General features: G+C 40.6%; 1 protein-coding gene across 20 annotated transcripts in view; it reads left to right on the top strand.

Annotated features, from left to right (window-relative positions):
- The window catches only part of mef2c (myocyte enhancer factor 2C), a 68,602-nt gene extending 56,434 nt beyond the window's left edge, over positions 1 to 12,168 (top strand). For 5 of the 20 annotated variants that reach the window (XM_011479271.3, XM_011479269.3, XM_011479268.3 and 2 more), the window contains 7 exons: positions 445 to 634; positions 1,449 to 1,496; positions 6,274 to 6,446; positions 6,809 to 6,832; positions 7,607 to 7,736; positions 8,069 to 8,204; positions 8,490 to 12,168. In XM_011479271.3, coding sequence (XP_011477573.1) covers positions 445 to 634; positions 1,449 to 1,496; positions 6,274 to 6,446; positions 6,809 to 6,832; positions 7,607 to 7,736; positions 8,069 to 8,204; positions 8,490 to 8,838 — 1,050 coding nt within the window. In that variant the 3' untranslated portion in view covers positions 8,839 to 12,168. The remainder of the gene's footprint in view (positions 1 to 444; positions 635 to 1,448; positions 1,497 to 6,273; positions 6,447 to 6,808; positions 6,833 to 7,606; positions 7,737 to 8,068; positions 8,205 to 8,489) is intronic. The other 15 variants (XM_011479274.3, XM_011479273.3, XM_004072445.4 and 12 more) reach the window with 11 other exon arrangements.
- Positions 12,169 to 12,275: the final 107 nt, after the last annotated feature.

Genomic DNA, 12,275 nt, shown 5'->3' with positions numbered 1-12,275 from the left:
GTACCAAAGTAATCTAACCCAAACTCAAAGCATGCATTTTCTTTCTTAAACTTTTTGCTCCACAATGCTTGCTGTCATACCAAGTCAAGATGAATTACTATGTCCCTAAAAAATCTCTAAAAATAGCTTTCAAGACACGCTTTGCTCAATTATGCTGTAATGATAAACTGTTAGCTGCCTATATATTATGTTTTAGAAGAACTGAATAACTTATATTTTAATTTTTGTGCAATGTTTCCTTAACTCCCCCACATATTTCTATACTTTTTTACCTAAAGTTGTTACTTAAACAATACCATCTTTTTAACTTTGTGTCCTATGTTGTCATCTTTTTCTCTACTTGTTCTTTTCTTTCCATAGTATCTTCCTTCTTCTTTTTACTTACTTCATTGCTTATCTCAAGCCTAATCAACTTCTACTTTTCTCTCTCCGTTTTTTTCTCAGCAGGCTGTGCCCCAATCCAACTATGACATGCCCGTTTCCATTCCCGTTAGCAACCAGAACAATCTAATCTACAGTCACCCCGGTGGTACCCTAGGCAACCACAATCTGTTGCCGCTGACACACCATGGTCTACAGAGAAACAGCATGTCTCCTGGAGTGACACACAGACCTCCCAGTGCAGGTAACACAGGTAGGGCCTCGCATGCACCCATGCACCCATGCACATGCTGTTATCCCATCTGTCTGTCTTCTCTGTGTGTGTAAGCGTTTCCGTGCGTGTGCGTGTGAACCTGTCTGTCATGCTAATAGACACTGACAAATCAAATGTGTGATTTAATTTATGACAGCTACCCACAATATTACACACAAAGACAGACACTGCCCTGCTTCCCCTGCATAAATTTGCATATTTTGTGTTTGGTATTTTGTCAAAAGACACAATTAAATGATATAAAATAATAAATCCTGGATAGCGTTTTCATTTTAAATTTTCAGTCTGAGATTTAACATTAAAGAGGCCTGGCATAATGTGTTGGTGCCGCGTTTCTTTTAATATAAACATAATTGGCCATTTGGTTTGTTATGATTGTCCAAATTCCTTTATTTTTTGTCCCTCTGGTCTGAAGGCTGTTACCCACACCCTCACCCTGTCATTACAAGTTGATGGTCAAAATGCCGGCATAAAAGAAATATGAGTTTTGGCGCTTCCACAGAAAACCGCACACGACTGAGACCCTCCTACTCCTTCACCTCACATGTTTGAAAAAATAATAATATGTCGTTTTTCTTGGACGACAGCTTAATGCATCACTGTGCCCATAGCTAAGCATGTATAACTTCTGACTTGGAGGCTGGGTTGCGTCTAGTAGCAGTGCTGTAATGGCACACACACAGCTTATTGTGATTAAAGTGAGTGAGAGACAGGAGGCAGAGTGGATGGGATGTGGGTGTCTATCCTTTAATGGCTCTCCTTCCTTTGCTTCACACGTTATTTCATCTTACAGGTGGCCTCATGGGCGCTGACCTCACCACTGGCGCAGGCACCAGTGCTGGTAAGAATGGGCTCTTCTTCACACACGCAGAAGCCTCCCTAACAGACACGTACAGACTCCAGCGCATACACAGCACCCACTCACCCACTTGGGGCCATAAAATGCATGACTAACACTAACCCAAACCCAAGTGGAGATTTCATCCATGATGTGTTGAAGTTAGTGGTCGTGGAGTTCATCTGGGAATGTTTGCTCGGCTGTGACACATCCTGCCTGCTTCGAGCTATAAAATGTTAGAACAAGTGAAGGAAAATGGAGGCAAATTTGCAGAATATACAAGAAATAAAGTACATCTGTCTTTATAGTAAATCTTATACGTTTGAGCGCGTTGTTAAATTTTATCTGTTTCCCCAGAGGCCGTTAAAGTAGTTGTGTCTGAGCTGAATGCGTTCGGGTTTGAACCCGCAGAGAGAGAAGAAACGCACAATTGAGAAAAGTGTGTGAGACATTGTGTGCGTTTGCTTTTGTTTGTCCATTGGTTTGCCCCTGAGGACATGTCAAGCTGAAGTTTATTACCAGAGACTCCCTTTTTAAAGGGTTAAATTTTACAGCCAGTGCATACAGTGCAGGAGTGTAAAAATGGAGGCACTGAGGGCGTCAGTTGGGCACAGCTGGACTGCCTTGTCTTTGCCCCCCGGGCCCGCCGTCACAGGGGGGTCAATGCCTGGTTTCTCTGTCTGGTCACTCGCCGCACACACAAAGTCGTACGCACACACAACAGGAGCGTTTGTTGTGGCGTGTGTTCCATTGACGGCGTTTAGCTGTGCGTGCTTCAAATGTAGCCTTTGTGTCACCACGCAGGGGGAACAGAGGCGCTCTGTGAGCGCTGCACGTCGCTCAGCAGCAGTGAAAAACACAACGTGGAGGGAGAGTCACGCGGGAACTGAAAGATTCCATTCAAAGCGCTACTAAATCTCATCTGAGGAAGGGGGTAGAAATACTGTGTTGGGGGGACCCCAGTGATAAATATCCACTGATGGGAGAACCATGTGTGCAAAGGAGAAACAGTGGGGGAACACAGATGGAAGTGTTCTACGAACATGCCCAGCCATTTTAATGATGTTCCTCTAACTTCATCAGTGTGAGAAGACAAGGCACCATGGCGCAACAAAGAGCATTTAATTATTCTGCTTTCTGCTCTTTAAAAGGTGCCTTTAGTAGTGACTTCTGAAGCAGTCTGGATCTCTCAGTTGTCAGGATTTGACTGTCGTTGGAAGTGTAGCTTTAAAATTTTATGCAACAAAAATTATTTGAGAAAGAAGCAAAATAAAAAATAAAAACTATACCTTAAGCATTGATAGATCTTTTGTTATAAAGTATAGTTGAATGAGATTTGACTTTATCAAAACCGAATTGTTCTTAGAGATTTTAAAGACTCACTCCAATGAAAATTGTATTTTTGGTGTTTTTGACATGGTCTTGTGGTATTTTACTGATGATAGAGTAAAAGAAATTCAGCTTAAACTTGCATCTTTGAGTATTTCTTTATTTAAATTGTTGTGAATCGGGAGAAGATGAAAAAATGCTGTTTGAAAAAGCCTGTAGCTGTGATGTAGGTGTTACAGTCGGCTGGCCACTAGCTCCCAGTTCTGCTCCATTTCGATGCATCCACTTATACACTAATAGATCCATGTACATATTAGCTTTCCTTGCATGAGCTGGTATCTGGCTCAAAACTGTACTGTTTGTTGCACTGGTAATGTTAGGATAGGGGTTTGAGGGGCTGTAGCCTGGCAGAAGAGCCCTTACCAATGGCTGATGGGAAGTGAAGGTGGACTCACGCTGCACCAACAGTCTAACCCACAACTCGGATGAACCACTGCTGCTCTGCAGATACTATGTCCTAGTTTGTCTAAAAACGGCAAAATCATAATTAAAGGACCACTGAGAACACTTATACAATAGATCAAATGATCAGAGTGGGACTTTAAGGTGAAAAAATAAAAAAAACCTTAAAAGAAAAAACTAATCTAAATGAAATCTAAACATCAAAATGTATTCAACATCCCTTTAGATTAATCTAATCTTCTTATCCTGGGGCAAACCACTTTGTCATTTTATTTTATTTTTATTCTATATTTGACTTATTTCTGTCATCAGTCTTTTAGTTCCTTTAAGCAGAATTGACATGAGTATAAAATGCTGAAAGAGGCAGGAAAAAGAGAGAATGTGAGAAGACGAACAGAGCTCCAGATTAAGGTCTCAACTTGTGAAAACCTCTCCCCTGTCATTTGTGCAATTAGCTGTCATCTGTGCTCCGATAGGCACTCTCCTCACCAAAGGTCTGTTAGGAGTTAACAAGAATCTCCCAGCACCTCTCACCTTTATCTTACACCAATTACTGCTTCAAACGAGTGACACTCAGAATACATTGATCCGAGATCTCTGGTCAAAATCAAATGGAAACTCAGGGTAAAAGGCATTTATAGAGCAACTGACAAAAGTTTGTCCGGGACTGATGAAACAGTGTCTTTCTTTTAGTCTCGGCAGCGTTGTACTTCAAGTGTACATGTTGTGAGTGTGAACTTGACATCTTTGTTCAGTTGGAGAATTCAGGGTTGAATGCATGTTTGGCCAAACCGCACCGGAAGAGTGTGTGTGTATGGGGAATAGAACGGAGCACGCCTGTTAGACCACAACAGGACATCAGAAATTTGTTCAGTAACAGTAAAATGTTCATGAGTTTAACCACACCTCTCTTTTTGTGTGTGTGTGTGTGTGTGTTTGTGTGAAGGTGTGTGTGCAAGAGGGAAAGACAGAGAGAATGAAGACTCCAGGGGGCCTTGTCAAGCACATGTTTCTCAAAATGCCTTAAATAACCATGGAACTAACCAACATTGACCTTAGCTGTTGCCCCACACCTCACAAAAAAACATAAAGCTGTTATCTGAAACTCAGATCTGACGTTGTGAGATACCCACAGCAGCAAAGAAGATGCCTGCTGAGCAGCATTTCATTTTGGCACTTCCTCCCAACAGTTCACATCAGCCTGCTTTTGCAGCCCGACGGTGTAAAGCAGTGCTAAAAGAGGAAAATGGAAATAAACCCTGGGTAACATGTCTTCAGCTGATGTAGCGGCGAGTCTCTATTGAACTCAACCAGCCTAAAATCAGAGCGATCACAGTGCAGAACAGACTGATCGAAGCCACAGTTCTTGCTTCATTAGTCTAATTGGCCTGTGATTTCACTTTTGAAGTGCTAAAGGACTGGCCTGTGCCACTCATGATTATAGTCATCTAACATATAATTGACTGGACGCCAGCCATCTCTACAGGGAGGCAATACACAGATGTCTGATTAACTGTCAGAGAGACGTAGTCCGTGTCATCTTGTCCAAAGTATGTATTAGTGTCTTTCTATAGCTCAGTGTCTTTTTTATTCATCTGTACAGAAACACTGATGTACTTCCTGCTGGGTTATTTACTAAAGTATGTGTGGTGTGCGTGTGTGTGTTTCATGCATGTGTGAGGTGTCATTCATCTATCTCCACATGCACCCACTCAGTCTCACAAAGGGCCAGCCATGAGAATGAGAAAGCGGCAAAACTGAAGAGGCAGCTGCCTCTTTGCTAATGCGAGAATGACATTGGAGCTAAGAGGGTCCAATACAAAAACACATTTGCATCCATATGCATGGCTCGTGCAGAAGTACTCATACAGCATGTCTCAGAGTTCCACAGAGTTAGTGTGCTCCTAATGTGACGGAGAAGAAGCGCTAATGTGGCTTCGTGCACATGTTTAACGGCATACGGGCTAAAACGGAGTGGCACAAAGTCTGGGATTGCAGCAGCTTGTGCGTGCCTACACATCACACTTGCGAGAGACGATTACAAATGCACACACCAGCAGTAACACACCGTATTTCTCGTTTGCTTTGGGCCTCATTTACTCTCACCGCTAGCAGTCGTTTACTCTTCAGATTGTTCAAATTGAGCTTTTGAGACTTTTCATTTCCAAACAACAAAAACCTTGCTCTCAAATTAAACAAAGATCAGCAAGGGAAATTGCCCTGGAAGACATCTGCGACTCATTTTCCCCTGGAGTATATGATTAGGAAATTCATTTATGTCTAACATATAATTCCTCGCCGTCTTTCAAGTGGGAACGTCCACACAGTGCCCTGTGTTCTACTCTTTGGAAGAGGGAAGGAGAATTAAGGGGAAAAACAGTCCATAGGGCTTGGTTTTAAACAAAGTCTATGCAGCTTGCGAAATATGCCTCTCTTTCAGTTTTCTTCATGCTGTTGCTAAAAATCGACCCCGCAGTTTATTCAGGGAGAAACGGGTGTTTGATCTTGGCCCGTGTGAATGGATGTAGACCTGATGACATCACTAAGGCAGGGCTTGTGTCAGGAAGAACCACAAAACCATGTTTAACTCTGATGGGCAAATGATCACTCGCATCTCCTTTGTTGCCCTTCTACCCATAATTAGATGGGGTTTTTTTAAGATTTGCTGGCTGTCTCAGCATACGTGAAGCCTTCGCTGACAGTGTCAGAGGCTGTGTATGCACACGGTGCATCTTTTATCAGCAAACATTTGGGATTATGAAGGCCAAAATGGTCATATATTTTTTGTGAAGCTCTGTTTCTATTATTCACTACAAACAAGTGCTCCAATAATGTCCTGCACAAGACAGAGAACATAAAAACACATTAAAAAATGAATTTTACTTTCATTATACACTTCAAGATACTTTTACAGCTTTTTCAGCATGACTTTCTCTTTAAAGTTGATTGAAGAATCTCACACATCTCTGTATCTTCTTTTCTCTGTCAGGAAATGGATATGGAAATCATCGCAACTCACCTGGGCTGCTGGTTTCTCCTGGTGGAATAAATAAGAACATGCAGACAAAGTCCCCCCCTCCAATGAACCTAGGCATGAACAACCGTAAACCTGACCTCCGTGTTTTAATCCCACCCGGCGGCAAGAATAACATGCCCTCCATCGTGAGTAATCTTCATAACCTCCGCTCTACCCCATCTTTTTTTCTGACATTTTTTTTTAATCCTGTATGTTCTCTGTTGCTTTTATGTTTGCTTCAAGTCTTTTAAACTATCAGAGAGATTGATCCTGTGTCGTTTGTGTTTGCACGTTTTTGCTTAGACACAAAGTCCTGGTATTTATTCCTCACATAAAACACATTTTAGAATTAGTATAATAATAGTAGCTCTTCTCCCATTCCTTTTTGGTTGCACTGGCTCAATTCTAAAGTGGCTTCATCCCTAGATCCACCCTTAAGAGCTCCTTTTATCTGATCACTCATACTCACTAATTTGAACTTATTACCCTCCCCTCTTAATGCCATCAGTCCGAGGATGTTGATCTGCTATTGGTAAGTCCGATTGCCACCTAAGTTTAGCAATCAAAGCAGGATGACCTCAGTCTTGAGTTGTTTTTCTTCTATTAAATCAAAACTACAACTAAATTCTATTTATCTTTTTCCCCCCTCATTTTTCTTAGAAATAGGTTCAGAATAACTTTTTTTTACATTTGTAATATTGTTGCTGACTCTGCTGATGGTTCCAGTGTTGCCTTAAGTGACATTTGTGAGGACACACAGTGCCACCAAGTGGTGTGGTGAAATTAAAGCAACCTGACCCCCCCTCCCATCTCTTTTTTTTTACAAGCCATAGCCATTTTTTTTGTCCATATGCTATAAACCTATCTCTTTTCTATAAATTAAATTTTGTTTGAATAAAATAACATATAGTATTTTTTTTTTACTAAAATCAATGATTGGGAACCAAAAGTGTACTTGCATTGTTTTCTTACCCTCACTAAGGTGCTTTCCATTGCCTTTGCTGCCATGTGTTGCCGTGGAAACCAATATTGTTTCTATAGCGACAGTGGGCGATCAGAAAAGAAAAGGGTGGTAAATAATAGGGTTGCCAGGGTTCAGCCAAGCCTCATGTCAAGTGATTAATTTCCCCTGAAGTTAGCCTAACAACCATCCTCTCAGCATCTGTGAAGAGAAAAAAATGACAAAAAAAGAGAGGAAAATTATATAAACTGTGGTTGGGTTTTTTCAGTTATTTATTTTGCACCAAAGCTGATTTTGTGTTCTGAATCCTCTCCCTTCTCTTTTGTTTTCCTTTTCCTGTCACAGAACCAGAGAATAAACAACTCACAGTCTGCTCAGTCATTGGCCACCCCTGTGGTATCCGTAGCAACCCCCACTCTGCCTGGACAAGGGATGGGTGGATACCCCTCTGCCATCTCTACTTCTTATGGTACCGGTATGTACTTGTCATTTTGTTTCATTTTTTTTTTTATTGTTCATTTTTATTTTATGGTAGTGTTGATTTTCTGTACTTTGATTTTTTTTTTTCTTAAACTAAATTGCACCGAAAATATTCCAAGCATCTGTCCAGCTTTAGTCTTGCAATAGATGTGTTCTATATTGGAACATCTGAATTCCTTTTTAACTGTTATACAGATTTTCAACACTAGAGGGTGCTGCTGTTCTACTCAATGACAAGAAAACTGTGTCAGCAGCATTTAACAACTTTGCATCTTTGGACTTTTGTGATCTAAATGCATCTTTATTTTCTTCCTCACCCTTGCACAGAGTATTCTCTGAACAGTGCAGACCTGTCCTCACTGTCTGGCTTCAACAGTGGCAGCTCCCTGCACCTCGGGTCAGTGAGCGGATGGCAACAGCAACACCTTCAGAACATGCAGCATTCAGCCCTTGGTCAGCTAGGGTGAGTGGACTAAACTTGCATTTGAGGGAGGGGGGGTTGCTAAATGCATGGCAGCACATGCAATATTAACAGAGATCATGTTTTTGAGATGCTCCACTGAGAAGTCTGAGACTCCCTCACTGTTTTCACTTGCAAGGTCCGAAATAAATGACACCCGGTTGTTTTCACATGTGTGTCTTTATGTGCGGCTGCATGCATGTTTGTGTACCATAGACTGACTTTGAAATCACTTTGTCTCTTGCTCTGTAACTCTGTAACACCTTGCGTTTCCTTTCCCTCCAACAGAAATTGCTCTAGCTCACACTTATGTCAGGGTTCAAATCTCTCCCTGCCCTCTGCTCAAAGCCTGCACATCAAGTCCGAACCTGTTTCTCCTCCTAGAGATCGCACCAGCAGCACACCAGGGGGCTACGGTGGTGGGGTGCCACCTCCCCAGAACCCCTCGTCCCGTCAGGACTCGGGACGATCCCCCGTTGATAGCCTGAGCAGTTGTAGCAGCTCCCATGAAGGCAGCGACCGTGACGAGCACAGGAACGAGTTCCACTCACCTCTTGGATTGGCCCGGTCTGCCATGGATGAGCGCGAGAGCCCCTCCATCAAACGGGTGCGCCTCTCAGAAGGATGGGCCACATGATAACTCTGTCTTGTCCCCCCCGCATTGGCCCGAGGTGCCCAGAGTCCTCGACAATGCCGCACTAAGGTGCCCCCAAGTAAACTTCCTCTTCCCCCTCCTCTCACGTAATATCAAAAGTCCTTCATCCCCAGCCCCATGGCCTCCCCACCTTTTATCTCTTTAAAACCGAAGGAAGGAAAAAGGGATGACCCTTTTCAAAATTATGTTGCTAAATTATTTTCTTTTTTTAATTTTAATTTCCTTTACTCTTTTTGCTGTGTGTGCGTGCTATACATATTGACATTATATAAAGCAGTGGGGTGGGGTTTTGGAGGGGTGGCTGATGGTTTTGATGGGATCTGGGAGGGATATTTTCTCAATGTGGTGGTGGGGAGGGACTATGCATAAATTCTGTTGTATGTGGATGAAAAGAATCACATATGCATATATCTTTACACGTGTGTACATATATGCATATCAGCCAATAAAAAAAAAAAATCGTCAGGTACTTTGTCTTATAAATGTACTTACAGTTTGACCCAGCGATATATCAGTGGCACACAAAACTAAACAAAAAAAACAACAAAAAAAAAGTGTCCACGGGGAAACATCTTAGCACTTGAGTGGGACAGACAGTACAGGTGTACAGTATCGGTTTTCATTGCTATATACCTTCTCTGCAGTTTTCCCTTGCAAAAATGTGTGTTAACATTAGATGATGTCATGTTGCAGGTTCAACGTATTTATGTAAATAGCGGGTCGGGAGGGTGGGATATCAGTCGTTGCCAGACATTGCAAGATTTAATCAACTCTCTAAATGAAAAGCTAATATGCAACATTTGAAGGATTGTACAGGTCAACCTGAGGCTGCAGGGATGCGGCACCTTCGATGATTTTAGCGCTCTGCTTAAGTAACCGAGCGAGGATCACCTTTTTGAATCGAGAGCATAACCGAGAAAAAAACTCTGGATCTAGTATTAACTACTCAGTATTGATAAACAAAAAAAAATAAAAAATAAAAAAAACAACTAAAAAGAAAAAGCTGAAAAATTAGAAAAAAAATGTACAATACACTTGCTTATATTTTCATATGAAAGGAATACAATGCAAAGCATTTTTGTGGCTTTTTGTAGTTTCTATAAGCCAGAATGTGTTTTTTCATAGCTTTGCTAATAAAAGATGGATAGTTCACCCCGTGGGGAAATGATAGGGCTTCAAAGCCCAAGCCATGAAAAACAGACTGAGATCCAATGCTTTGCTGAACTGTTTTATCTTTGTAGAGGTTTGTTTTTAAACGTGTATTTCTAATTATATATAATAATGGTAATATTAAGAATCTTTAAAAAAAAAATCTGTGAAATTAACATGCTTGTGTATAGCTTTCTAATATATAAATATATATAATAATAATTTTTGTTGGTTTCTTAGTGGAGTTTCTGTGTGCAGTTGCACATGTTGTCTGGTTTGTTTCATTTGAACTCTGACAGTGTTGTTCAGGGGTGCATTTAGACTAACTTTTGAAACCAGCTGGGAAGCATTTGCTGGGGTTTGTGTGACGCAGAGGGACAGATCCAGATGAAGATCATCCCGCATGTGGAAAATGTCACGAAGCTGGAACTGGGGATGACTCAGAAATGAATAAATGGCTCAACATGCACGGCTGTCAAATTTATGAGGAAATATGATGAACCCTCTAAAGTCGGTGGACGTTTGTGCATTCATCTTGAGTCTAAATGATCAAATTTAGTCCAATTTATGTCACAACAAAATATTTTTTTACATTTATTTTGTTGTCAAATCGCGCTCAAGATTCTGCACAAGCAGCTGTACTGTCATCTACTTTTAAATCACTTTTTAAGAAATGTTGCTAATCCATTGTGACAAATTACAACTCATTTGCAGGCCTAATTGGATTTTGTGCCATGCACTGACTTCTCATGTTCCAGTCTTTGAAACAGGGTTCCACATCACGTCACCGACAGTTCAGCTAAAGATACAGGAGGACAAACTGATCGTGCTGGTTAGGGAGAAGCACAATTGCATATTTTAGAAGAATCCTTGTTTTTATTTTTGGGATTTTTAACAATGAAACTAGCCACATATCTCTCTGCCTCCCATTCGCGTATCTGCTGTCACTTAAGTGTTATAATATTTCAATGTGCATATTTCATGCAGGTTCACAATGTTGTTACTGTATACAGTCTGTGTAGTCAAACGGGGCAGAGCCTCTGTAATGGTGTTCTCTCTTTTATTTTTTAAACTTCAGTACAAAAAGGTTGAGGAAAAAAAAGAAATAAACATGTTTCAGGCAGTAAGTGGAGAAACCAAAGCCAGTGGCATTTCTGTGTTGTAAAATCAGCTTTTATTTTCACATTCATTTGTTGTTTTTTTCTTTGTTTTTTTTTTTTTTGTTTTTTTTTTTTTTTGCAAGCATTGAAACAAGATAATAAAAGCATTTTCTCAAATGTACAACTGTTTTCACATTTCAATTACGGTCAGCCTGAAGTAGCTTTACCTTTCAAGCTACATCATCCGTAACGAGCCTGATCTGTCGCTCATTCATCTCCCTGTGCATCGACTTTTGAAACATTTCATGCACAAACTGATTTTCTTTCAAAAATTGGCTTTTCATTCTTGGTCAAATTTCTTCCAGGCCTTTATCAAATCACTGAATGAATCCCATTTCCTGGAACATTTGCTAACAAATAATGATTTTAAACCAAAGACGTGGACAGAAATAGTCTTTCTTTCATTTTTTTTTTCCCTGTCTAAATTTAAAGCCATTGATTTTCCTTGTGTGGTGTTCTTGTTCATACTTAAACAGACTATAATGTTAGTACCTCAAAAATGGACCCAAGCAGTACCTCAGTGGATTTTTGATAAGTCACTTGCAGTGCAAAGGGGAGACCATACACCTGTACAGCCATGTAAAAATAAAACATACAATTGCTTGACTTGGACAGTCACGCGGGACATTCTCTGTTGCTCACTGTGTTTGTGGTTTATTTAAGTTGTGCTCAAAACATAAAAAAAGTGATATGTTAAATATTTCAAAAGCTGGTTGGTAGTTTTAATGTAGCTTGTATTACCCTTAAATTTAAAGAAAAAAAAAAGGTTGGGAACCAATGTTTTTTCTGGAAGACAAGAGCGGCTTTCAGCGGCATAAGCTGGCCTTTGTCGCCACTTGAGACGAAGATGATTTGAATGAAATCACATCTCTGTAACTCAAGGGACTTGATTCTGTGTGTCGAAAAAATGTTTGGAGATGAAGCAAAAGTCTCCTTTGCTGAAGGGAAAAAGGCTATTTGTATTTTGAAGAGATTTCAGTAAAGTTACTGGCTTTCTTAGTTATCCTGATGTGACTTGGTGTGGTTTTTGTTGTGTTCAACATGTGTCCACTGCAACCCAGAAAAAAATGAAAACACAATTATTTTTTATTTTTTTAAAAGCAAAAATGA

The sequence above is a fragment of the Oryzias latipes genome, chromosome 9 (assembly GCF_002234675.1).
Source record: "Oryzias latipes chromosome 9, ASM223467v1".
In the NCBI taxonomy this organism is placed as follows: Eukaryota; Metazoa; Chordata; class Actinopteri; order Beloniformes; family Adrianichthyidae; genus Oryzias; species Oryzias latipes.
This window is presented reverse-complemented; position numbering and strand designations above follow the sequence as displayed.